At 37.7% G+C, this 27,227-nt stretch overlaps 1 protein-coding gene across 3 annotated transcripts in view; it reads left to right on the forward strand.

Annotated features, from left to right (window-relative positions):
- RNF150 (ring finger protein 150) overlaps positions 1-26,804 on the forward strand; it is an 86,396-nt gene extending 59,592 nt beyond the window's left edge. The window contains exons 3-8 of one of the 3 annotated variants that reach the window (XR_015697880.1): positions 4,877-4,948; positions 5,245-5,327; positions 5,982-6,078; positions 7,381-7,591; positions 17,564-18,408; positions 26,158-26,804. Coding sequence is in view for 2 of the 3 variants with exons in the window: in XM_014059788.2 (XP_013915263.2) it covers positions 4,877-4,948; positions 5,245-5,327; positions 5,982-6,078; positions 7,381-7,591; positions 17,564-17,682 (582 nt within the window). In the remaining variant the exon portion in view is untranslated. Of the gene's footprint in view, positions 1-4,876; positions 4,949-5,244; positions 5,328-5,981; positions 6,079-7,380; positions 7,592-17,563 lie in introns of all 3 variants that reach the window. The other 2 variants (XM_087724359.1, XM_014059788.2) reach the window with 2 other exon arrangements.
- The last annotated feature ends 423 nt before the right edge of the window (positions 26,805-27,227 follow it).

Below are 27,227 nucleotides of genomic sequence, written 5' to 3' on the forward strand. Positions count from 1 at the left end.
TTGCCTTGCCAGTCACCTCTGTGCCTCTCCTGCTCTGCTCAGCTCACCAAAGGTAAGCATGCTGCCTGATCACCCTTTGACTTGAGTCAGGGGCTGGGGCCCAAGAACATATCATTCCCTGAGACCCTGAAGCCATCGCCTGCTCGCCGTTCGCCCTGGCCAGGTTGGGGAATGCGCCATTCCCCAGCTGTGGCCTTCTCAGGGCCTCCTCCTGCATGCCACCCACTCTCCCTTTGCCAGTCCCATTTCTGCACCTTCAGAGACCCCAGCCCTAGCCCCATTTCCTCCCCCATGACCGTTTCTTTCTTCGGGCTTACCTTCCTCCCACAGCAGCTGGTCTGCTCTCCGGAAGGCAAGCTCTCTTATGGTGCAACTGTGAGAAACATCCCAGCTGCTGCCTCTTTGCCAGCTGCTTCCCAGCTGGGGCGGCTAGCTGGAGGATGCCAAAAACTACTGGAGGTCTTGAATGTGCCAAAAAAGCCACTGCCATCACCACCCTGCTCTTCGCTCTGGCCGCGCACACCCATCCCATTGCCTGCTGTGCCAGATGGACTTGCCCGGGCCCCACTTAGCCATGCTCATAGAACCAATAGTAAAAAAATTTGAATCCCACCACTGATCCTACAATCTACAACTAACAGGATGGTGAAAATATAGTAAGGGGATTGCATATTTAATTATTCATATATTAACTGCAGCTAGAATTGTATTTGCACAAAATTGAAAAAAGTGAAGAGATCCCCATAGATGAGAATGGGATCAGAAAAAAATTAGAATGTGCAGAAATGAATAGACTAATGCTAGCAATTAAGGAGAAAAAACAAACTGGCTATTAAATGATATGGGAATTATTTTATCAATGGTTAGATAACAAAAATTGAAGTTGGAAAAGAAAAAGATTAGTGAAATAAAAAAGATGTTAATAGAAAGAAGCAAATATTATTATTATGTTTAATACTACCATTATAATATTATAGAATTAATGTTAATGTAATGAATATTGTTATAAAAATTTATTATTTGTACCTGGACAACACACTGTTTAATTGAAGATGAAATTATTATATTAAAAAATAAAAAAAAGTTTTTAAAGAGTTGGTAAAATGATAATGTCTGGAAGTTCAGAATTATCACTCCTGTATTCTACAACTAACAGGACAGTGAATGGGATATTTTAAGACAGGTACCTCCAAAATATCCAAATATTACTAGGTTAACTGCTTCTACAGGTAGTTGTCCCTTTGCCTTTTAAAAAATTGATAGGTTTTTTTAATCATCCACTACATGGTTTTTGAAAGAATAACATCAAAATCTTTATATACATATATGGATATGGGCACGCGCGCGCACACACACACACACACACACACAGAGGGAGGGAGAGAGAGAGAGAGAGAGAGAGAGAGAGAGAGAGAGAAAGAAAGAAAGAAAGAAAGAAAGAACTATTTGAAATATTATCTGGTGTATTGCTGTCTCTTTATTGAAACCTAAAATGTTGCTTTGAGACAAAAGAATTAGGAACAGATGGGTAAGCAATTATTCCAATTCCAGTTTTACATGACGAAATGTGGCATAAATTTCCCAAGTGAACAGGGAGGTAATAAAATGAGTTTTGCTATCCTCAATGTAAAAATAGATTGAAATAATACTCTTTTATCTTTTAAAATGAGCTCATTTGCAATACAGACAAGTCTTGTTTACTAATTGCCTTATTTAGCGACACCCTTCCCAACAATCTCTATATGTAATTTTTCCTGCACCTGACCCAAAAGCTGTGATAGGTGGGAGATTTCAATATACACGTAATGATGACTGGTGTACAATAACACAAATTGTTTACTGTGGAGCACTCTGGTCCAGCTTGTTCCTCCACTAAGCAATTTATTTCTATTACCCAGTTTTCTATTTTGCTCAAAAGATGTTTTGCATAGATTTTAGCCACAATTCCAATAAGGCTCACTGGTCTATAACTTTTTGGATCACATTATCTTTCCTTTTATATATGGGAGTATAATTATGATTTCTCATCCGACTGGGATGCAACTTGTATTATTACAAAGGAGATGGTGTTCGACTTCTGGAAGAAGAGAGAGGAACCTGCCCCACTTTACATTGAGGAGGAGCTATGTGGAAAGAGTTTCCTCCTTTAAATTCCTGGGAGTCTATCTCAGAGAAGATCTCATCCGGAAAATCAACACAACCCAGGTGGCCCGAAAGGACCAACAGAGACTCCACTTCCTCAGGGTCTTGCAAAAAAACAAAGTGGAACAACAACTGATGACCTCCTTTTACCGGTCCACAATAGAAAGCATCCTCACTCATTGCATTACGCTGTGGTATGCCTGCCTGACAGCCGCGGATAAAAAGATATAACAGGGGGTGGTGAGCATAGCACAAAACATCATGGGCTGTCCCCTGATACCACTAGACGACATCACTAGGACTGGCTGCCTTAGAAGACTGAAGAAAATACTCATGGACGACTTACACCCTGGTCAGCACTTCTTTATTCTCCTGCCATTGGGAAGGAGATAGAGAAGCATAGGCAGCTGCACAAACAGGCTGAAGAACAGTTTTTATCCTTGGCTGTCAGACTTCTGAATGGAAAATAACTTTACAACAACATTGTACAATTGACTTGCGGGGCTGGCGTGACATGAAATAGGTTCACATGGTGCAGTAGGATTGTGTGTTAGTAGGATTCACTGGCTTAGAGATTTTCTGTCTTTCACTGTGAGTTCAGTGGTGGGTTCTACCGGTTCTGACCAGTTCAGCCGAACCGGTACTGGCATGCCGGCCTGGGTTGCCCGAACTGGCAGCAACCCGGACCTGCCACACCCACAAATCAGTTCCCCCGGTCGCCGCCAACACCGCCGCCATCTTGGTTTTCAGTTCTGGGCATGAGTGGAACAGTTTTAATTAGACTGTGCATGCAGTGTGCATCCAGCATGCGCATGTGCAGCGCTCCCATGAGCGAACCGGCAGTAGTGCCTGCCGGAACCCACCCCTATGTGAGTTGTCTTGGGTTGGGGGACGAAGGGAGACTCATCCAATCTCATCGTACACATGTTGTACTCTGACAATAAAGGTTTCAATTCACCTCTTGTGCGGGAGCTGCATTGGATGCCAATTTGCTTCTGAGTGTAATTCAATGTGCTGGTTGTCACCTTTAAAGCCCTTCATGGTTTGAGACCAGATTTTTTGAGGGACCATCTTTTGCCAGTGATATCCACCTGACCCACTAAAATGGGGAGGCAAGGAATGTTGTGGGTCCCAACCCCTAAGGAGGTACATCTGGCTCAGAAGATTAACCACCTCCATGGTAGCACTCTCCCTTTGAAATATCATGCCTGCAGAAATTTAACTGGTCCCCATTTTGACAATCTTTTGTAAGGCCATGAAGACTTGATTTTGCCAGTGAGCCTGGGGAACCCAGAGAGAGATGGAGCCTATCAAATGAATCATTTGACTGTGTGTTGTTGCTATGTTTGTTTGTTTTCTATATTGTTTTTATTGTTTGTAAACTATCTAGAGTAGCTGGGAGCAAGAAGGAAGCCATATAAATTTCCTAAATAAATATTTTTTAAAAAATTATACAATATAACAGCCCTCTTAACAATGAAGCCCACCAATCAATATGTTTCTTGAAGAGTTCTGGGGATAAAAATAATCTTATCTAGGTGCCTTATAAGAATCTAGAGAATGGCCAATAAATTTGATTTCTGACACTGACACTGGAGGCCAGGGAAGAAGGTTTTCAAAGGCTAGAGTATCAATGATTTTCTTAAATTGTGGGCGCTAGTTAGATTAGTAAGTACTTTTGCATATAAATCCTCCCAAACTGAAGCTGGAATGAGAATATTGAACTGGAATTTACGTTTCTTCAATAAACTTGATACAATATTCCAGAAAAAAAAATGAATTTCTCCCTTCCAGATCTGACCATATTTTAGTTGTGTAGGAAACTTTTTGAGAGGCTGTCACTTTCTTGTAATGAAAACATATTTTAACAATTTAGCATGTTTTTTTTACATTAGGGTGTCCCTGGACCTGGTGCATTTCTGCTCTCAACTTTCCGGTCTATAAATAGGCAGAATCAAACCAATTTGCACTTATTTGTTGTTGGTTTCTGGAAATTGATCAGTCAAGGATTTTCTCAGAGAGGCACAAATCAGGTGTAATGAGTCAAGATTTTATCTGGGATAAAAGAGAAAATTTTGTCCAAGTCTGGATATCTTTTGTATTCAGAAAGGCAGAAGTTGCCTTACTTTTGCCTAATTGAGCTTTCTGTTCTGCCTTACTTCAAGATTAGCTAATAGCCTCTGTTCTGGAGGCATAGCTAATGTATATCAGATCTGCTTTGGAAATGGACTGTGATTACTTGATGATTGCTATCCCTCCTTAATGTGCATGCAGCAGCATGTTTGAGCTGGGAACCAAATGTTTTGCTAATGAAAGCTTGTATGATGCACTATAGCAGGGCTGTCAAACTGGCAGCCTGCAGGGTAGATGCATCACACACCACCCCAGCTCCATGAAGGGGGAATATGTCACAAAAGTCATGTGATGGCAACGTTATGTGGCGAGTTTGACACCCGTGCACTATAGAGTGTGAAAATCAATTACATACAAATGGCAAAAAAGCAAGTGGAGAAATGAAAAGAATGCTTTGAAAGAATGCTTACTAAGCTTCAATAATCAAAATTTCTGTTCATAATTTAATATTTTTAATCTGTGCCATGTTGTACAGCATTTGTTCCCTATAAAAGTTCTTATTTTTACCTCTTATTTCAACTATTATTAATGCAAGGAGTAATCTGTATGAAGGTTTATCCCATAAGTATAAAATGGTTGTGTTTTTTCTTTTTCTTTTCAGCGTCGTCTTGGAGATGCTGCAAAGAAAGCAATTGGCAAACTCCAAGTCAGAACAATAAGGAAAGGAGACAAGGTAATTTAAAAAATGCTTTCTCTTTAAAAATGACCACTTTGTTCAGAGACAATGCATGAGGACAAAATAATAATTTAAAAAATAAAACTGGAAGTTTTTTTTACTTGTAAGTACAAAATGGAGTGGGTAAAGACTGGTCAGAAGATTGGATAAATCTAAAGAAGGTTCATGCCACCATTCATTTGCACATCGATATTGGCCACATCAACAAGGATGCATCTCTCTGAGTTTCAGTCAATTTGCATTTTTGTTATTTAAAAATATTAATGAGTATTATTATTATTGGGTTATTTTAGGAAACTGAGTCTGATTTTGACAACTGTGCAGTGTGTATTGAGGGTTACAAAGCAAATGATGTTGTCAGGATCTTGCCTTGCCGGTAAGTTATTATCATTATCCCAACAAATTTATTTTAATAAAGTAATTGATTTTAAGAAATAATCAAAACTTTTTCCAAGTTTCATTAGATTGCCTGATATAAAGGTTTGTATATTTATTGTTCTGTAATGTCATAACATTTGAGATGAGCATAAATTAATATTAATATTTGTTAATTTTTTTGACAAATTTACCACTGGTGTCACAAATAAACTACAACGAACTGTTTCTTTATCATACTGGGACAAATGTTTTATTATCTATATCTAAGTTTGGAATTGTTGTTATGGATGGTGGATTTGTTCATTTATTTATGCAGTTTTTCACATACATCCAAAAGTGATGTCCGTATATATATATTTAAAGTTTCTATAATAATTATTTATAATATTTATAATAATAAAAAGTTATCTATCCACTTTTTTGTTTATTTTTATTCTAATACTGCTACATAATCAACTCCAAAATACTTCTGTTTTTCAACTCTGACTTCATTTTTAACTTTCTCTATTGATTAAAAAGTTTGCTAAACAAATATACTGTTAGTTAAGATTCTTTATATTGCCAAACAAATTATTTCAACTTAATGTTTGACAATTTCAACCTGTAGGAAAAAAACCCATTGAACTAAATATAATTTTCCTCCATTTCATAGGCATCTCTTTCACAAATCTTGTGTAGATCCCTGGCTCCTAGATCATCGTACCTGTCCTATGTGTAAAATGAACATACTAAAAGCTCTAGGGATTCCGGTAAGCATGCCACATAATACAGTAAGTAAAACTGTATTTCTGCAAATATTTTTTATAATGAAAAGCAAGTCACATATACTAATTTATAAGCAAAAGCACGTAATATATTACAAAGCAGCATAAAAGACCCAAGTATTATATGGCCATTTTGTGTACTTACAAACTTAAATAGAGAAATTATTTAAAACTGGTACCATTTGCATTGGTATTGGTAAAACAACTGATGCATTGTTTTTAAACACAACAAATTCCTTAAATCTTGAGTTTTCTAAAGCAGCAAAGGTTCAGGAAAAAGGAGTTGTAGAAAAAAATATAGAATCCCTTCAGCTGTATTGAACTATAACTTTTCCCGATTCCCAAACAGATTGGACTTGGTTAGTTTTGTTCCAGAAAAAAAACTAGTTATGCGTTTTTTTGGGCAATCTTTCTCAGAGTAAAAAAAAACCTCACCCGATGGACTCACTTTCACTTCCTTCCGGAGCCGTCTCTGATTTCGTCAGCCTGGGGGCTGCCTGTTTGTCGCCGGCTTGAAGCGCTTCCCTTGGGTCAATCAGGGACTTTGCAGTGTCCCTGAGACCAGCAAGGCTTTGTCTTCCTGATCACTGTCTCTCCGGGACGGTTTAGGTCCTGCTGGACCATCCAATGGCAAAAGTGTCAACGGCGGTCTCAGACTGTCGAGACCACACGTTGTGTTGTCGCGACTTTGGCTCAAAGTCCATTAGTTATGCATTTTAAGTGAGAAACACTGTTTTATTGTAGACTCTACTGGTATTAAAAAGTTAAAGATTGCATTTACTTGATTAAAAAGGCCTCTTTTATATGTGTTTCTCTCTTAATATTTTAACTGAATTGATCCTTTGAAGTAGAAGTACATGTAGTGTGTTATTGAGAAGAAATGGCCATCCCAAAAAAAAAAAAAAAAGGAATGGCCATAGTAAGTATAAAATGGTTTGGATTCCAATTCATGTGAAAATGTTATTTACTGATAAATTGTGTTTTAATCCCAGGCAATTTTCCACAAAAATCTATCCTAGCAAATTTCTGATATGATCATTTATTTACCACTATATACAAATTAATATAGTCTCCATCAACTTTTATTTTTGTTTAAAACAAAATGAAAATAAATAGCAATAGGTTTCCTGATAACATAAGGAATATATTAAGATGGAAGCACATATCAAATTGTAAGGAAGATTTTGAGATAGAGGGAAACCTTTTCAATTGATATTGCTTTTGAACGTTATCTTTTACAAAGTGTCTTCCCAATTCTATGATTCTCTTCTTTTTCATTTCTTTTAGCCTAACGCAGATTGTATGGATGACATCCCTCCAGATTTTGAAGCTTCTATAGGAGGGCTTCCAACCAATCAGATTACAGGAGCTAGTGATATCACTGTGAATGAAAGCTCCATAGCAGTGGATACTCCTATCCGGACAGTTGGAGTATTACAAGTTATTCAGGATGCAGATCCTCTTCCGCAGGCTGGGGAAAGTAACAATACCACAAGCAGTAAGTCCCCATTGATCTCTTTGCTTTGAATAAAATGTTACAGATGCAATTCATAAAAGTATATAAAGTGGCTTTTCTGAAATACTTTCAGTTAGTTGATCCTCTGAATTCCACTTGGAAAACATTCAATAGAACTAGAATTTTCATAGGGGTACAATTCTTTTTTTTTGTCTTGATATTAATTCAAAACCAAATCTCACTAGTGGCATGGAACCATAGGATCAACATGTTCAGCATATGATTGCTGATTGGCTGGGATCATGCTGTTATATTGAAAAATAATGTTTTGCAGGAAGACATGGGGATGTAAAGGTTATAAATTACTATATTATGAACCGAATACTGCTTTCCCCTCAAAATATTTTCACATACAGACAAAATTCAATAATACATTTTATTTATTATTTATTTATTTATTTATTTGTCTTGTATGCCGCCCACTCCCGGAGGACTCTGGGCGGCTCACAAAAGACAAGGGAAAGGGGGGAACAAGACAAAGACAACATATTAAAAACAAAACCAACATTCACAATTTCTATGGAGGTAGATGCTTCTCAGCTCCCCCAGCCTGCTGGAACAGCCAGGACTTGGTGGCTTTGCGGAAGGCCGGGAGGGTAGTAAGGATCCGGATCTCAACAGGGAGCTCGTTCCAGAGGGCCGGAGCTGCAACAGAGAAGGCTCTCCCCCGGGGAGTCGCCAGCCGACATTGGCTGGCAGATGGAATCCGGAGGAGACCCAACCTGTGCGATCTAATTGGTCTGAGAGAGGTAATCGGCAGGAGGCGGTCTCTCAGGTACCCAGGTCCGATGCCATGTAGGGCTTTATAGGTAGCGACCAGCACCTTGAAGCGGATTTGGAGACTAATAGGTAGCCAGTGCAGCTTGCGGAGGATAGGTGTAACGTGGGTGTACCTTGGTGCACCCACAATCGCTCGCGCGGCTGCATTCTGGACTAATTGGAGTCTTCGAACACTCTTCAAGGGCAGCCCCATGTAGAGCACATTACAATAATCCAGTCTTGAGGTCACGAGGGCGTGAGTGACTGTCTGAAGGGCCTCCCGATCCAGGTAGGGTCGCAATTGGTGCACCAGGCGAACCTGGGCAAAGGTCCCCCTGGTCCACAGCCGACAGATGGTGTTCTAGAGTCAGCTGTGGGTCCAGGAGGACTCCCAAATTGCGAACCCTCTCTGAGGGGCGTATAATTTCGCCCCCCAGCCTGAGAGATGAAACAGTTGGACAATCATTTTCTGCATGGTATGAGATATAGGTCTAATATCTGATATAAGTCTGTCTTGATTTGAAAAAAAATACATGTTTAGTGAACTAGGTTTATACCTTCTTGAAGGGAAAACGGGTTTGTCCGACGTTTGAGGTGTAAGCCCTATGCTTTCTGACATTTAGTCTACGTTATTCTGGATAGATCTGGAAACCAGTTGCAGATGTCTGTGTTTGCAAATCTTTGCTGCTACCTCGAGTCCTCTTCTAATTTTATTGCTACAAATGCACTCTTCTATATGCTGTGAGGGAAAACAACTAAGCTGAAGCTTTCAGGCTACAGTAGCTGGCTTCAATTTCAGCAATATTTGTGCTTCCAAGTTTTACTATTAAAAATGCAGTTCCAGCAACCACAACAGTTGTCCAAAGATTCCCATTCTCCCTTTATTTATTACAGTCTTTAACATTACAGTTCCCTATATGCCAGTTAGCCTCATATCATTCTGTTTCTTCAATGTATGATCTGGCCTTATCAAGATTAGTTTATAACTGTTCTTGATTATCTGCTTTATCTTGCCAGATATCTTTTACAAGTAAATTTTGACTATATTCTTCTTTATCACTTATGAAATATTTTTAGAAATAGATTTCACTTTCATATATCAAGGCAGCAAGATATATCAACATCGTGACTAGAGTTGTGATATTGGTTAAACTTGGAACTTCCTGCAATAATTTGTAAAGCTTAAGAATTGTGACATGTTTTTATAAATACCCGATGGTCTTCTGCATCCCTGATCAAGGATAATCCAGTATCTTGCAATATAATGTATGTTGGAGAAAATAGAAATGTAAAGGGAATATTAATAACAAACACCAACTCTTTCTGTTGGTTCTTGGTTATGATTCAAGTCAGTGATGAAGGACACATTTTGACAGCAAGAGAACTTCACCAAGTTTAACTTGGTTTGCTTATTTATTTAAGGTAAGGTTGTAAAACGTGGATGTTTAATTAGAGCATCAGCGTTGTAAGTCAAAAAGCAGGAAGAGTCAGAATAAGTGGTTGGAGGCAACATAAAAACAAAATTGAATGTATTGAAATTCAGGTAAATATATGTAGATAAAAGGATTATTTACTATTGTCCCTATCTTTCATATTCAAATATTATAATTTTATGGCTCCGATGTAAGAACTCTATTTAGACAGGCATTCACTATGCTAAGCCTGAACCACCGAAAAAGGAAATTTCAACAAGAAGTGCCTGACCAGTCAACTTAATATAGCAGAACCAATACAAGCCTTAAAAAAGGATAACACTGCCCTGTATCAAAAACATCCCAGAAACACCAATAGACTATTACAACCACATTGCGTCAGCATAGCACACAAGCCAACTAAAGCTCTCCAGAACATCCTAAGTAAACCAAAAGAAATAGAAGAAAAAACTAGAAGAAAAAAACGAGAGCCATCCACAACATACAGTATAAAGATTGCAACAGCCCATGTAGGACAAACAGGCAGAAGACTAGCAGAATGCATCCATGAACATCAACTGGCAGTCAGAAGACATAATGACAACTCTTTAATCTCACAACATATAGATAGGCTTAATCATAGTTTCAACTGGGAAACTGTGACCATCCTACACCAAGCCAAGTTAAAAAATGCTGGAGAATTCCTGGAAGCCTGGCATTCTAACAAATAGGCCATCAATAGACATATTGGCATAAACAACATAGTGCAAAAAAGACAATCAACAAAGGAAAGAGGGAATAAAAAGACCCAAACAACTCTCCACCAGCAATCGACACCCAGATAAGTATAAATCAACACCAAGATTAACATCAGACCAAAAATCAAGAAGTTAATATCCTAATCAAGAGCTAGTACTTTTTCATAGCTACGAATGACCACTGTCTGAGGCAGTCATTAAAGGAGAAATACCTGCACCTAGTATCCAGTCATAAACATTTCCAGAATAATTTAAAGATCAATAAGAGATTGTGTTGATTCTTAGGCTTAAAATTAAAAACAAACATTAAAAATTAGCTATCTGGAACTTTTAACAGCTTTAATTCAGCTGAAATATCTTTCTCTTAAGTTTTCCTATGAATAGCTAGAATTTAAATAGCTGAAAAAGTGAGGAAGGCTAAATTTGCTGTGGCTCGACTTCCTCTATGTGACAGGATGATGCTGGGACTGCTAGATGAGCATCCAAAAGAGGCAAAGTCTGATGACTTTGCTGGCTTCTCAGGAGGACTGATTTTGAGTCCATTATGTGATCTACTGTTTTATGAAGGATTATGTTGTGCAACACTTTAGTTTTTTGCAATTAAGCTTTATTCTTTCCAAAGCTGCATATTAGAAATACTGGACTCTAGCTACAGTAAATTGTCAGGGTTCTGACGGATGTCCTAATTAAATCATGAGCCTCGAGCCAAGCTTCAAAAGAAATCCAGTTATTTATTAGGATCTTCATGTCGGCATGTTCCCAAGTGAAGCCAGCTCTGACCCCATGTAATTTATGGCCCCAATCATGATCCTGTTTCCCCCCATCCTCCCAGGGTGTGTCATCAATCACATTTGCCAATGGAGAAATTTTGGGGATTGTAGAGATCACTTCCCTCAGGCAGCTGTAAGTAACCCTGGGATACAGCCTTGAAAGAGATAAGTCTAGAATGTGCATCTGTCTTTTGCTGCTGTGGAATTTCGTTGGTTTCCCATCCCCCCCTTTCCTATGGCAACTTGAGAGCAGGCCAGGGATGCTTTGCGAGTTGACACAAATATTTTAGTTTTTAATTTCCTGGAGTTTGTTCCCTTTTTATAGTGCTTAGAGTTCAACACAAGTCATTGCCCTTCTAAAATATCAACCCAAGGGTTCATTCATTTTCAATTTCTGCTGATGTTGTCATGACATAATTTGGTTCCATCACAGTAACATCAGAAGTTATATAATTTCAAACTATAGGCCATGGATGTCAGATTCTTCCACACAATCCTTCCAATCTATAAGTTATAATAATAGGATTGTTCGATGGTAGTTAGTTCCCTCCAATGGAAGTCCAAATATATTGCTTTTGAAGGCACTTTACATAAAACTAAAAAGTCTTTAAAATATATTTTCAGTGGTTTCTAATGGTTGCAGAGATAATTTTCCTTTTCAAAGGAAAAAAAATCCAGTTGAAATCCCACTTTGGAATTTCTTATTCTTGCTTTCCAGTTGCTCATACGATTAATAACATTTCCATCTGGAAAAATAAATTCTTAGAGAAAGCCTATTTTTAGACTTTTATAGGAAAAGCTGAAGTAATAAATGCAGCCTTCAATTATTTGGCATCAAAAAATACAGCTTTAAAAAACTGTGCAATTTTTTAAAAATATATGTATATAATGGGCCAAAATGCATTTTTAGGATCATTTCTCTGCAATCTTCTCATCTTGCTAATCTCCAGATGTGTTTAGGTATAACTTCCAAAATTCATAATAAGATGTTGGCTGAACATTTTGGGAGTTCTAGACTTAACATCTGGAGAATGCTGAATTGGAGAAAAATGGGTCCATACGTATATCTTTCCTCTATGTTTTTTATTAAAATAACATTAACAAAGGGTAGTGTTGTTGCAACTCTTTATGATGTACTCCTAAGTATGCTTACTCAGAAGGAAATGCCCCTGAGTATAATATAATTGCTTAGGTATAAGTGTACTTTGTGGGGTGGGCTGCACTTACCTTCACCACCGGTTCACTGGTTGTGAGTGTGCATGCACAAATGTGCATGCTTCGCTCACAAGCACCTATTTGGGGCTGAAATGGAGCTTTAAATCAGGCAGCTCCAGTGAGTACAGCAGGCGCGGTGCAGCATGGCACAGCACAGAACTCAGCTGGGCAGCGTAGGCGGGGAAAATGAACCAGAAAGTTAATTATAAATGGAAAAAATAGCATAGGGGCGGGTGGGCAGGCCTAGCCAGTGATCACAGTTACTGATTCGCCCGAACCGATCCAATCAGGCAGCAGCCCACCCCTGATGTACTTCCTATGGGAGATACACTGGGGACTAAACTTTCTTAGGACAAAAATGTTGATTTCATAACTAATAAACTGTCAGTAGCACTACACAAAGCAAGATGTTCATTAAACTGAAAAGAATCATCTTGTTTAAACTTTACAGTCTTTAAGAAAAGACGGTATGCTTATGTTGCAGAGGGTGTTCTATGATTTAATTGACTATGTTTCACAGTGCAATATAGAGTAGATAGCCATTGGTAACGTCTGGGTAGCTTCTGACTTCAAATTAGCTAAAGGAGAAATGGATGGTGTCATTGGTCCCAACAATATCCCAGGTAAATAACAAATAAATAATAATTTACCACCCCTCTTTTTTAGTGATTTTTTAAAAAGCAGATAGTTTTTCCCTCTCCTAATAAAGCTCATAGCACTTCAGAATATAAGGATAATTTAAATGGTGATTTGGTGCCCTTTCAAATACACATTAGAAACATTGTTCTGAAATCTTTTATGTAGAGGCTTTTTGTTGCACAGAGATCTATATAAATACTCAAGGTTACAAAATGTTAAATTTGGCTCAGCTATAGTGTAATGTTAGCAATAGCTGCACTTGCTGGTTTGGCATGCAGCTCATACCAAGGTGTTCAGTTGTGCATACGTGATATAAGCTATTGCCAATTTACATGTCATTGCATTACCATTTCCTTTTGCTAGCTGTCAGCTGTAGTGGCAGCGCACCATAAATCACATCAGATTTCATTATACATTTACTTAAATCAGATCGATTTTATTATAAATGTACCCAAATCTTATACAGAATAGAAATCCAAAGTGATAACCCAAAACTTTCATCCTTTTGCCTCCAGTATTCTATGTATATCATGTTTCTGTGTTTAAGGACCTTATAGTATTTGATGAATTTTTATGGCCTTCATCAAAATATATTAGCTTGATGTACTTTCTTGATGCCCCAACCTTTTGGGCACCAGGGATTGGTTCCGTGGAGACAGGTTTTGCCACAGACCGAAGGGGGCATGGTTTCACATGCTGCCTGCATCCATGGATGGGGCTTCACTTGTTTCTGTGGCCCAGTTTCTAGCACGCCACGGACCAGTGCTGGTCCTTGGAGGAGAGATTGGGAACCCCTGTTCTAAGGTACATAAAATCACCACAATTCCTATTAAATTCTACTAAATTAATAGAATAATCTCATGCATACAGAAATGGAGGAAAAAAATAGAGAATATCCTATGTTCAGGGGAGACTCCAAGAAGAGAAAAGATGGAAAAATATCTAAACAAAAACATAAAAGGAGGAAACATTATAACAATAGTATAGTGGAATAAAATGTTGATAAGCCTGAGAGAAGGGAAGAACTGACAATCAAATTGAAGAAGAAATAGTATAACGTGATATTGGAAAACAGGAGAAAAATTTATAGATGTAACATGGAGTAGAATGATTAGGGGGAAAATAAAAATCATGAAACATGAAACAGAGTGACTAGAATAAAAGACAGAAGAGCTGTGCTGGAAACAACCATTACATAATATTGATTTGTGGAAGGGGAAGGGAAAGATGAATAATGAAACTAAGTGGGTAGAACACCGAATATGAAAATTCCATATTGTGGCCTTTTGTTCAAGGCCCACTTGTATATTCAGGATATGTGCATAAAAATTCAAATAATTACCTTCTGGTGAATTGTTGCATTTACATATTGACATTATGCATCTGGCATTCTGTTTTTCACTGTTTCAGTAACTATGATCCAACATGGGTACACACTGGTTAGCATGTGGGTGTGCATTACGAAGACGGAGTTGTAGTTCTTGAAAATAGCATGAAGAACTATGAGCATAAATTAGTTTTGTCCTGAATATAATTGCTCCCAAGAGAAGCTTTTGTGGATTTTAAAATGAATTTTTGTTGCTGAATATTGACAGTTGATAATTTTAGATGTAAAAAATTACATCTTTGCAATGGAAGTTCTAAAAAAAGAAATTATTAAAGGAAATTCTTTTGTTTTGAAACATATTTTATACTACTAATTTTATGTCCATTTCCAATGTAGATAGAATATAGAACCTGAGTCAACATAATGCTGCTCCCTAACCATCTATATAAAAAGTGTAACCAAGTTTATCTATCAAGACTTCCTTGCTTGGCAAGGAGCCTCATTGACTCGTCTTGTTCTTAATTCCACTCTACTCAGAGTCTTGGGTTTCACACCCCATCTTCTCACTACTCCAGCTGTTCTGATGATACCTGTGTTTGATCAGCTTTAAGTGATTCCTCGCTAGATAGTTTCTGAAGCTTACATTCCACAGGTTCAACTAGAGCAGCTTTGCCAGAGTTTGAATTCTGAGCCACGACATAAGGTGATTGTGTTTTAGCCTGTTTGGATGGGATAGCAAGCCCCCTGAAAGAGCAAGTACTGTCATTGGATTTGCAAATGGTGGTTGTGGCAAAGACTTTAATTATATAATTACTGGTTCCAGCTGTAGCCAATTATAAGCTTAATAATTAATTTTACAACAGTGAATTTTACAGCTAGTGATTTACTTGTCATTATTTTCACCACTTGTAATTTCCAGATTTTTCAAAGCCAACTTCATGTAAGCTACATTGCTGGTAACATTCTATCCTGATTATTGCAAAATAGCCTGTATGAGGTTGCCCTTGAAAAATGTCTAGAAATGGTGCAAATAATGGCAAGTAAACTAAGATGTGCAACAAACAGGAAATATATGAAGTTTGTACTGAAATATCTACATTGGTTGCTCATTAGTCATAATTACAGTTGTTGGTATTCATCATAAATGCCCTAAACCAAGGGTGTCAAACTTGCGGCATCATCTTGTTGTTCCGTGAGATATTGCTACTTTTTTCCTCTTTGCTAAACCGGAGGTGGGCGTGGCCATCTGGCCTGTGGGCGGCAAGTTTGACACCCCTGCCCTAAACCAGTGTTTTTCAACCTTTTTTGTGCAAAGGCACACTTTTTTCATGAAAAAAATCACGAGGCACACCACCATTAGAAAATGTTAAAAAAATTTAACTCTGTGCCTATATTGACTATATATAAAGTGTTTTTCCCACGGCACACCTTACACTATGTCACGGCACACTAGTGTGCCGCGGCACAGTGGTTGAAAAACACTGCCCTAAACCATACTTTTCAAGCATATTCTGCAAAGCACAATTGTTCCCCAAAGATTAATAGGTATTTGACAAATACCTATTTTCTCTCCCATGATGGAAGAGAAAATGTTTTGGGAGTTTTGGAACCAAGTGGTTTCATTAGCCATTGAATGGAGATGTCAGCATATTTCTTCTCAGACATCACATCAAATCAATTAGGGGGGGAGAAAACATTGGGATAAAGTTTCATAGAGGAACTGAGCTTTTATGTGAAAAGGCATTGAAGTGCCTCTTAACTTTTCTATCATTAATTTTGTGAAAGTGAATTTTTACATTCGCTTAAAAAAAACCCTCAAATACCAGAAAAATTATCTACATCTATTTTAAAAATTGAGACAGTATTATACTAACATTATGATAATATTAGACATCAATCATCTTTATTAATTTACTGCAGATTATGTCCCAATTTATCTCTCACAGCCAATACTAGGAGACATTGATTAATTGGAGAAATCAGGAACGCCCAACCTAAAGATTCAGAAGTACATGTGTTCCCTCAAGATTTCCAGTCACCTCCTCTTGCCACCAAATTATAACTGTCAGTATGAGAAATTGAATATGCAGGAAATAATCCTAATATTGTTTTGTCCTGAATCTATATACTTTTGGAAACATAGACTCCATGATGCCACTCAAATGCAAGAGCTGACCTTGTAAAACTATTGTAGACTTATGCTTTGACAGGTTTTCCTATTTTAATCAGAATAAAGCTGAAAGGAACCTTGTTCAAGCAGGAGACCCTGGCCCAGAGGTGGTTTTCTATCGGTTCAGAACGGTTCGACTGAACTGGTAGTGGTTTGGTGGCCTGGGTCACTGGAACTGGGAGTGACCCAGACCTGCCACGTCCCCGAACCAGTTCTCCTACAGGGCCACCAACTTGATTTTCGGTTCTGTACAGGTGCATAACAATTGTAATTGCACAAATTTAACCTTTTTCCTTTTTTTAACATTTTGCGCATGCACAGACCTATTTTTGTGCAAATGCGCATGCGTGCGTAGCACATTTTTGCACACACTGAACTGGCAGTAATGCTGGGAGAAACCCATGCCTGCCCTGGCCTATACCATTTCAGATAAGTGACTGTCTTCTTAAAAACCTTCAGTGATGAAGTGTCCATAATTTCTGAAGGCAAGCTGTTCCACTGGTTAATTGTTCTCACTGTTAGGCAGTTTCTCCTTAATTCCAGGTTGCTTTTCTGCTTGATTAGTTTCCATCCATTGTTTCTTGTCCTGCCCTCTGGTGCTTTGGAAAATAAATTGGCCACCTCCTCTTTGTGGCAGCATCTCAAATACTGGAATACTGCTATCAGCCACCACCACCCCCAGTTCTGCTTTTCTGTAGACTAGCTGAATCCAAATCCTGCAACCGTTCTTCATATGTTTCCATCTCCAGGCCTTTAATCATCTTAGTCACTCTTCTTTGCACTTTTTCCAAAGTCTCAACATCTTTTTTTGTAATGTGGTGACCAAATTTAAAACCTAGCTAACAAGAACAAAATAGAAGTGTGAAGATGAAAGACTGGCTCTAATCTTTCTTTCTTCTTTCAGGTGAGCAAGAACCAGCAGTAAGTAGTGATTCAGATATTTCATTGATTATGGCAATGGAGGTTGGACTCTCTGATGTGGAGCTTTCCACTGATCAAGACTGCGAGGAGGTGAAATCCTGAAAAAAAAAAGAGGAAACTATTGAAACATCCTTCTACTAAACGAACAGTAGCAGGAAGAAGAAATCAGTTGTGGTACACACAATTATCCATATACATATGTGCACATATGTAAGATTTGGGTCAGTTGTATATACATGAATACCCATATACAAACGTGCACATCTGTAACCACAAAGGCATCCGGAACATTATGCGAACTCCAGTTAATTCCATTCTGGGATGGTCATGAAAAGCAATAGTTACAGATATGTCTGCCTGGATGCAGTTTCATTATCTATTACATTTGTTCATTTCATTGAAAATGGAAGTTGAAAATGTATTGTTCCAATCCATGTGCCAGAAGAATTATGCACTTGCTTGGTGGCTTAGAACCATATAATTGAAATGAAGTCCTCTCCCCCCCCCACCTTTGTTTTTTGGGTTTTTAAGAAAGAAAAGGATACCATAAGAGGATTATAGCTGACATTGATGGACATTATTTTTCTTTCTTCTCAATAACCCAAGCTTATTCAAGTATTCAGTTCAGAGATCTGATCATTATGGTGGGTCACCAAAATGTATGAATGTCAGGCATTTTCTACATGAAGAAAGCATGGCTTCAGAAAGAAATGGTGCTTCCAACTTTGACTTGATTTGAAGACTCTTTTTATTAAGATATTATCGGCCCTTGGAGATCTGTGCTTCCAGGGTCTTCCAGACAAGAGAACAGAGACTGGTTTGATTGAGGTTGGCAAATTGCTATTTAATCCTGCTGGGTTCCACTCTGAGCTTTAGGACATTGATGGATAATTTCTGAGTGACAGAAGAAGTGTGAAGACAACAATCATGATGAAATTAAAGATCAACCAATATATGTGGCCCTTTGTACCACTATATACTTTTCATGCCTTAATGGCTTTCACAGTGATTGGTTTTATATTAGCTTTACTTTAAAAAAAAGCTTTCCCAAGAACTTTCTGACCTATGAATGAATGGAATGTATTGATATTATTTGCAGTTAGATGGAAAGAAAATAAAAATGTTGTAGGAAGGCAGCAGGGGTATGGTAGTTTAGGGTAGGTACCAATGGACTGTGATTGTTTATCATACAAGGTATACCTTGAAAATCACTTTATCCTCTCAAAAACATTATGAGTTACTCTTTATTTTACAAGTGACCGTTTTCCAAGTTCCCAAGGAACATTTCAATGATTGTGGTAAAGGATATTCAGACACAGCCTCATCTTTATTTTACATTTTAACATGGTTGGATAAATAACCAATAATCCAATTCAGGGAATCCTTTCATTCCTAGAAAAGAGTAAAATTGTACTAAGAATGAACTGCTTTCCCAAATACCCCTTAATCAAATTGATTGTACCATATTTAAGTTCACCTTAAAATTATTCAGAAAGTCTCAGGCATTTTTATTATGATGTGTGAAAATATGCTACAAACACCTTTTAATGTTGTTTTATGCTCCTGATGTAGAGTATGTAGGCTAAACCTAGATAACTTTAGAAGTAAGTCAAAACGTGATTATTTGTAATCTTATTTCTGAATCATAATTCAAAACTGAAACATTCAAAACCAAATTCACTAAGAGTTGTGTGTTTTGCCCTAACTAATTTATGTTGAAAATAAGTGCCATTAGCTGCTGGAATTTTAAGTGATTTTGTTTTATGCTATCGCTTAATGGGGTGTGCTATTTATGCAGAAGAGCAATTTGTATTTTAATCAAAGTACTTAAGAAGGACTTTTCATCTTATTTTTTGTCACAAAAGTTAAGCTAATACTTCTGACAATAAAAATAGTAATTTCAACCACAGTAGATAAACAGAGGTAACAGAGTCACTTGCACTTATAAACTGAATAGACATAGACTGTTTTTTCTTTCTGTAGTAGAATAGTACTATAACAATTCATCCATAGGTGAGCAAAAAGTAGATCTAGATCTACTTAACAGATCCTGAGTAACTGGCTATACATCAGTAACTACTCCTAATACCTGTATAATGACATTAGCTACAAAAGGCCCTCCCCACCTTAAATTGCCATTTGATCAAAGTATTGTTTCTTTATCAAAAGACACTGCATTGCAACCTGATCCAATAGTTGAGCTTTTAGCCCCATATGTTTCCAAATCTCAATGTCTGACTTCTGTATCAGCCTCCAGCTGGTGAATCTAAAGGCAGAAATAATGGCAGTAATAAATCCTTGAAAACAGAGATTTCCTAACTTCCAAAGTTAGCCCATGTACTGTCTTGTTACTCTTCTTATATTCTGTCCCCCCCCCCCTCTGCTGTTAATTTTCCTAATTTGCTACTCTGTGAGGAAACTGAACCCTGGAAATAATGGGCAAGCTTTGTATTCAGCACAATTTATCATGTTGCACAAAAATTGGAAACCTTTTAGTGCAAATGTCATCATTAATGCCATTTCTTCCTATCCCAGAACACCTTTGGATTCCAGCATATTTTGCAAAATGCCACCTGCGACAGGCTAAGGACTGGCATTGAATCCAAAAGTGGAAAAGATTGAAGATATCATCTGCTTCCATCTTTCTTTGTTTGGGATGGGGATGAAAACATCTTATGAAATCTAATTTTGGTGCTGTGAATAGTGCAAGTAGAAAGTGAGTCTACCTGGGAAAGACAGTTATTTACATTATGTCGAGGTTTGTTGTTGCATCTGATTTATTATAAGCACTGAAACTGCAATTTTGAAAGCAGCTTGCTCTTTTCAAGATCATTACCTTTAACAAAAGACCACTGAGAAAGATCAGTCTGCCCCATCTCCATGAAGCTTAATGAGGAATCTCCCCCAAATGGATGCAGTTATGTCTGATTCTGAAATAACAAAGGAACTAGAAATATTAGTATTCTCTTTATTCCTATTTGATTCAAACTGGGGGAAATTAAACCCTCCTCTACTAATACAAAAAGAATCTTGGCGAGTATAACTTGTGCTGCCACATATTGCTAACTCTGCCTGTGAAAACTTACCTGTCAGTTTATAAGTATGTGGTTGTTTTAATATTGGAAGAGGCTACTCAATGTTCCAGTATATTATTGTCTAAAAATATAAGGTATCCCTGTCTTCATTTCATTTCATTTCTATGACATGTGAGATACAGGGGTGGGTTGCCGCCGGTGTTGCTGCCAGTTTGCTTCATGCAAGCACCAGATGCATGCTGTGCACATGTGTGCAGTTGAATGTAAATTGTTCTGTGCATGCGCAGAACATGAAAAAATGATTAAAAACCAAGCCGGAAACAGCAGCAGCAATCGGGGAACCCATTCGGGGATGTGGCCAGCCTGTCATCCCTACCAGTTCGGTGACCCAATTCGCCCGAACTGGGGCGAACGGTAGCAACCCACCTCTGGTGAGATATTGTATTAATTAGCGGTAGTCAGGGGCAAAAGATTTCTTTACTAGCTGCTATTTCTTTACTACACAGCCATGTCCAGCTTTATGTTAACTACAGTGTTGCAGTAAGATGCAGTAAATATGCCTATTTTGCTGTTCTTGGTTGTTGACATGTTAAACCATGTTGTCCATCTGCATGCAGCCTCTCTGGAAAGTTGGGCTATGATCATCAGAAGTAATATTAGCTTGTAAACTGTCCCTAGGCCTGCCTATATTTCTGCTGTTTCACTCCAACCATTTCCATGTTATTTGAGGGTAAACAACACTAATGGCATATTATGTTAAGCAGTAAAAGCCATTATGGCCCATATACTGATGGTAGGTAGGTGGTCAACAAGTACCATGAGTGATTTTGCATTGATCGTTTTTCTTTTCCAAAGTACAAAAAAGTGGCAAGTATGTAATACTCTAAGGAAGCCAATTTGGTGCAGTGTTTTAAGGCATCAGCTTAGAAACCAAGAGACCATGAGTTCTAGTTCCATCTTAAGGGCAAAAACCATTGAGTGATCTTGGGTTAGTCAGTTTCTCTCAATCCTGAGAAGTAGGTAATGGCAAAGCACCTCTGAAAATCTTTGCTAGGAAAACTGCAGGGGCTTATCCATGCAGGGTCCAAGAATGAATGGAAGAAAATATATGTAATTAGGAACTATTGATATTGTCCTCTACTCTAGGAAGATGTCTTCTCTCTGTGTCATTAATTTAGACTAACAGTATTCAACTAAGGACATTCCTTATCATCTGGAACTTCTTTCTTTGGACTAAAGAAATCAGTAATTAAATCTTGCTGGTTTTTATTTTTTAGCTGTCCAAGAATGTGCTTAGTGCCAATGAACTAAAGATACTGATTGTTTTTGGATTTATTACTAATTTTCCAATTTACTGAAGACATCCTACCTAATAATTGATATTAAAAGCAATAGAATAATCCAGAAAATCAGTTTAACATTCTTTTTTAAATACAACAGCTTTCAAGCATACACACATGTTAAGGATCTGATAAAATTGCAAAAATAGACCACTGAGTAGCAGTCTTCAGTCTGATATAATTTTCTGCTTAGAATCAGTTTAGAGTTCTGGCAAGATAACCTGCCCCGCCCAACTGAATAGGGAAGTGTAGGGAGAGGGTGAAAGGATATTGGAAGCTAATGGCTTTTTGCTCTGAAATGTCTAATGCCTACAGATTGCTTAAACCCCACCAACTGTTGAACAGAATGCAACGTAATGGGACCCCTAAAGTTCTTGGGGGCTGGCTTTCTACTTCCAAATAATCACTTCTGCCACCAAAAGCTTTGAGAAGAGAAATCGGTTTCGGTTTCGGTTTCATTTTATTTATATGCCGCCCTATTCCCTGCGGGACTCAGGGCGGCACACAAACCCAAGGAGGGAAAGAGAAACACAAAAACTACAAATACAAGGCATTTAAAAACAACCAACAGCCACACGAATCGAGAGTGGGAGGGAACTCATCAACCCCAGGCCTACCAACACAGCCAGGTTTTGACGGCTTTTTGGAAGACCTGGAGAGAGGTGAGGGTCCGAATCTCTGTGGGGAGTTCATTCCAAAGGGCCAGAGCTGCCACAGAGAAGGCCCTCCCCCGGGTAGTAGCCAGATGAATTGGCTGGTAGACGGAACCCGGAGGAGGCCTACCCTGTGTGATCTAATGGGTCTTTGGGAGGTAATTGGCAGCAGGCGGTCTCTCAAGTACCCAGGTCATTATACTGTAGTGAAATGAGCTAAATGTGGGCTGTGTGTTGATGGGCAACCATGGGATAACAGTAGTAACATGTTGGAAAGCAGAACTGCAAGTATTCTGAATGACCATGCTGTCCTCAAGTGGCACTATAACATTAAAGTAAGACCCGCCCATCATGAGCTCTCCAGCATTCAGCTATTGCACAGGAAATGCAGGAGAGGAAACTTATTTGTAGAAGGCAAAGTCTTTTGCTAATTGTGTTGCTATATATAACTGGTTTTGTGAGAATGTATGCAATGTCACATTGGATTATTTATTTAATCAAATTTAATAATGCAGAACAGTGTTTGCTGATGCTCAATTCTAATAACTTCACTAGTATTAAGAACAGACTTTCTCGAGCTTGTATGAGCTTCCAATAGTATTTATAAAACTTTTCTCTGTTCTTGCTTACCCGTGTAGGGAGAATACTTCCATTTTACGTTTGCACAGTACACAGTCTGTGAAAAACCGAGATATTATTTTTCAGTAGTTCTTTGAGAAATCATGCCCCACTAAATGCTTCTAGCATGCTATCGATACAAACTGCGTCATGATCATTAGAGGCAGTGTTGCTGCCAGTTTTTCACCTCGAGTGTATTTTTGCCAAGAAGTCTATGAAGCAGGCACAAAGCAATGCCTTTTCCAGTATCTGCTTGAACGTAATATGGATTACAGAGAGCTGGAAGAGAAATCATGCTTCTAAATGTGCTTCCATTGGCAACCGGATGAATCAATAATAAGGGAAAACACAGTTCAGAGGATAGAATATGTACAGACACGTAGAAACACCAGATATTGCTGGTAGTTATATAAAGACCCTCTCTATTTTACTGACAGAGATGTAGTTCCATATCCACTGAAATGTTCCTCAAGTATTCAAACGGTATACAGGATTTTTGAGAAAGCTTTAGTACATTTTGTTTGTTTAAAATAATGTGTGTTCTAAGCAGTGCATAGAATACTAGCAAACAGCAAAAAAGATTGAGCTGTAACAAACTTCATTTTCTTTTCTTTTTCACTGAAGCAATTGATCCATAATAATAATAACAATAAATATAAGATACGGATTTTAGTATGCATAGCAGATCATGTTTGCTAACAGCTGCATAGCAGAGGAATGCCCTCTGCTGTAAAAATCCCAGTTTTTAGAACTTCTCTCTTAATATATTTATTGCTTTAGTAGTTGGAAATTTATCTCACCAGTAAAAATGCTGAATCATCCACAAGTGGGGTTGAGGGGAAAGAGAGTGATGTCCATTATTATTTTAAAAAGATGAAAAGGAAGTTGTATTTAACATACTAAAAGGCTCCCCCCAAAATCTTAATATTTATAGCATATCATCCTCAGCAAACAATGTTTTGGAGTGTCTCTTACAAGAATGTATGTGTAGAAGATTACAAAAAAGAAAAAGAAATTGAACATTTTTCTTCCTGTTTGCTTCTTTTGTATCTTGTTTGTTTGTTTTGAAGGCATCAAATGTTACCCATTTCTTTTGCTGCAATGGTTTACTGATATGAGATATCAAAATGTTTTTTACATGTACATAGTATTATTTCTTCTTCCCTTTTCCATAGCTAAACCACCTGATGAAGGTATTTACCATTTTATAAATAGAATAAAATGTAAAGCAGGAATTAATTTGGTGGGTGGGAAGGGCTGTTATTTTTATAGTAAGATGTTCCTTGTACTTATTAGCATTTTAAAATAATTTTGTACTTGTCAAACTGTACATTCCATCCATCTCTCAAAAATATTTTTTATTTAAAGTACTTTATAAACACACAAAAAACATTTGATAAAGAGTTTCATCAATAAAAACAAAAATATTTGGATTACAGTAATAACTCTAAAGTTCTCTCCTGCTGTGTCATATGGACTACATGCTATACCAGCAAATGCCAATAAAAAAAACTAGAAAAATTCCTTTTAAATAGTGGTAACTAAATTATTTCTAATTGCATTTTTTTTGCAATTTCTGTTTTTCAACAAGAAATTTGCCTCTAACTGCTGGATTTGGAATATTTCCCAATTTATATCTGAATGAGGAGCCTGCTTTGACAGCACTCATGCTGAGTTTTATTCAGGTTTGCTCTTCAGAATTTTGCTCAGGAAAACCTTTGTTTTTCTGTTTAAAGCTGGAGTCAGCTCTGTCTATGCTGATTGCCTAGCATTCTGTAAAGCCATAAGGCCATTTCCTCTTTCACTCATCTAACAGTTGTAGAATTAATTCATTGTTTAAAAATTTATAACTGTGCTCTGAAACCAGTTTAAAAATAGAGAATGGAGATTACACACACACACACACACAAAGACACACACACGAATATGACACTGTAAACCAGAACTCTTCAGAATTTTGGCTTATTAGCAAACAAGCATATTTACTATTACAAATTATGGAAGAAAACAAACTGCAAATTAAAAAGAAGCCATGGTTTGGATTTGAGCTTTTTCTCTGCCTTGTTTCAGAGGATAAAACAGAACCTCCAATTTGAATTACATCAAACCTGCTGATATCTTAAGAGTATCTGCCTAGAGCAGGGGTGTCAAACTCGCGACGACATGTTGTCACATGACGTATCACAACTTTTTCCCCTTAGCTAAACCAGAGGTGGGCGTGGTTGGCACGTGACACATCCAGCCCATGGGCTGCGAGTTTGACACCCCTGACTTAGAAGAAGAGCCATCAGAATGACCAGGGTCAGTGCTTATCCTGACCAGTTTCTTGATCAGTAGCAAACCAATATTCTGAAGAAGTCAGGGATGGCTAAAATAATCAGTAGAAAGAGCACTGTAATCTGTCCTTGACATTCCAAACACTTGGGGCAGGCTGGCCTTTCAGTCATGCTAATATTGTGAAATGCTGTGTAAACAAAAAACCAAAGGCCATGATGGCGAACCTATGGCATGCATGCCACAGGTGGCATGCAGCGCCCTGTCTGTCGACACGTGAGCTGTTGTCCTAGTTCAGTTCCACCATACATGCGTGTGTGCCTCCCACCAGCTAGCTGGTAGTTGGGTCTCTGCTGCGCATGTGTGCAGTGCAAGCGATGTGTGTGCCCGTGCATGCTTGGGGAGCAGAGAGGATGGGGGGACCACGTGCATATTGTATTTTGGGGGTTTGGGCGTGCGCGCTTTGAGCACTCAGTCCAGAAAAGGTTAGCCATCACTGACCTAAGGTAATGAAATTGTTAGAACAGATTGCTTGTTTTGGGGGAGTTGTTTTTGTTTTCATGTGCTTTGTTTTTGTTGAGTAAGTCTCCTCTAAAAACATACTAATCTTTTAAGTTTTAACTATTCTGTGTTTTTTTCCCCTTCCTGGTTTGACAGAGGAAAACAATCTAGCACAGTAACGTACAGCCTATTCTTCAACTTGATTAGCAAAATAGAGAAGAAGATGGAAATCATCACGATCGCCCATTTAAATTTGCATAGGCAAAAGCTTTTTTTATAAACCAATCTTTTTTTTTTTTGCTATACTATGTAGAGTGTACGCCTATGCAAAGCACCAGTGATTTGTGAAGAGTTTGTTTTCCTACAATATTTAGTAAAGTGTTGCAAATATATTTCAGTCACTAGTATATCTCCTGTTACTTTATTTCTGTATCTCTTTTATATCTCTCACCTTCCTTTCCAATGCACTTTATATCACTTGGAGAATGTGGGAGTTAGACACTATCACTAAAGGGACTTGCCTAAAATCATGAGGCAGACATGTTGGCTTTTTTCTTTATTGTTGTCCTTTCTGTACTTTTCAATTGAGACAGTGACTCAGTGAGGGTCAGGAGAAATATTGGAAAAACATTATTTGGTAGTAAAACATTGCTATTTTTGTTATATAGAGGATTATAATGTAAATATGTGATACTGTGTTATTCTGTATTAGTAAAATATTGCAACTGTAAAAGCTGAAGAATTGTGAATTCTAAGCAATTTTATTGCAAGGATTTTTTAATAAAAATATCTGAGAAGTGTCATACATTTTTCTTTACAAATGTACTGGTTGAACTTAGTTTCTTAGAACAGCAAAACTTGAAATCATCTCACATGCTACTCCTACAAATTATAATCTACAAAAATCCATGGCATTTGACGGAATCCATTCAATTGAATCTTCACATTTTCTTCTGTTAGTATATTTTGTATGGGGGAGAAAGAGGAATTAAGAATCATTTCTCATAGTCGCTGCAGTAGAATAAATTTAATTCAGCAGCCATAGCATTTTGTATTTTATAATACAAAACGTATCTTATAATCAAGGAGGTTGCAGTATTAATTACAAATAAGAAACAGGTGGGAAAAAACATATTTTCCTACCCAAATCCCAATGACCTCTTCAGTATTTTAAGTCTGGTTCTCATCTATGTTTAAGTATTTTAAGTTTAAGTATTCAGAAGTTA

The sequence above is a fragment of the Thamnophis sirtalis genome, unplaced genomic scaffold, assembly GCF_051295495.1.
Source record: "Thamnophis sirtalis isolate CommonGarterSnake01/CBP01778 unplaced genomic scaffold, rThaSir2_p1.2 scaffold_10, whole genome shotgun sequence".
Taxonomy (NCBI): domain Eukaryota; kingdom Metazoa; phylum Chordata; class Lepidosauria; order Squamata; family Natricidae; genus Thamnophis; species Thamnophis sirtalis.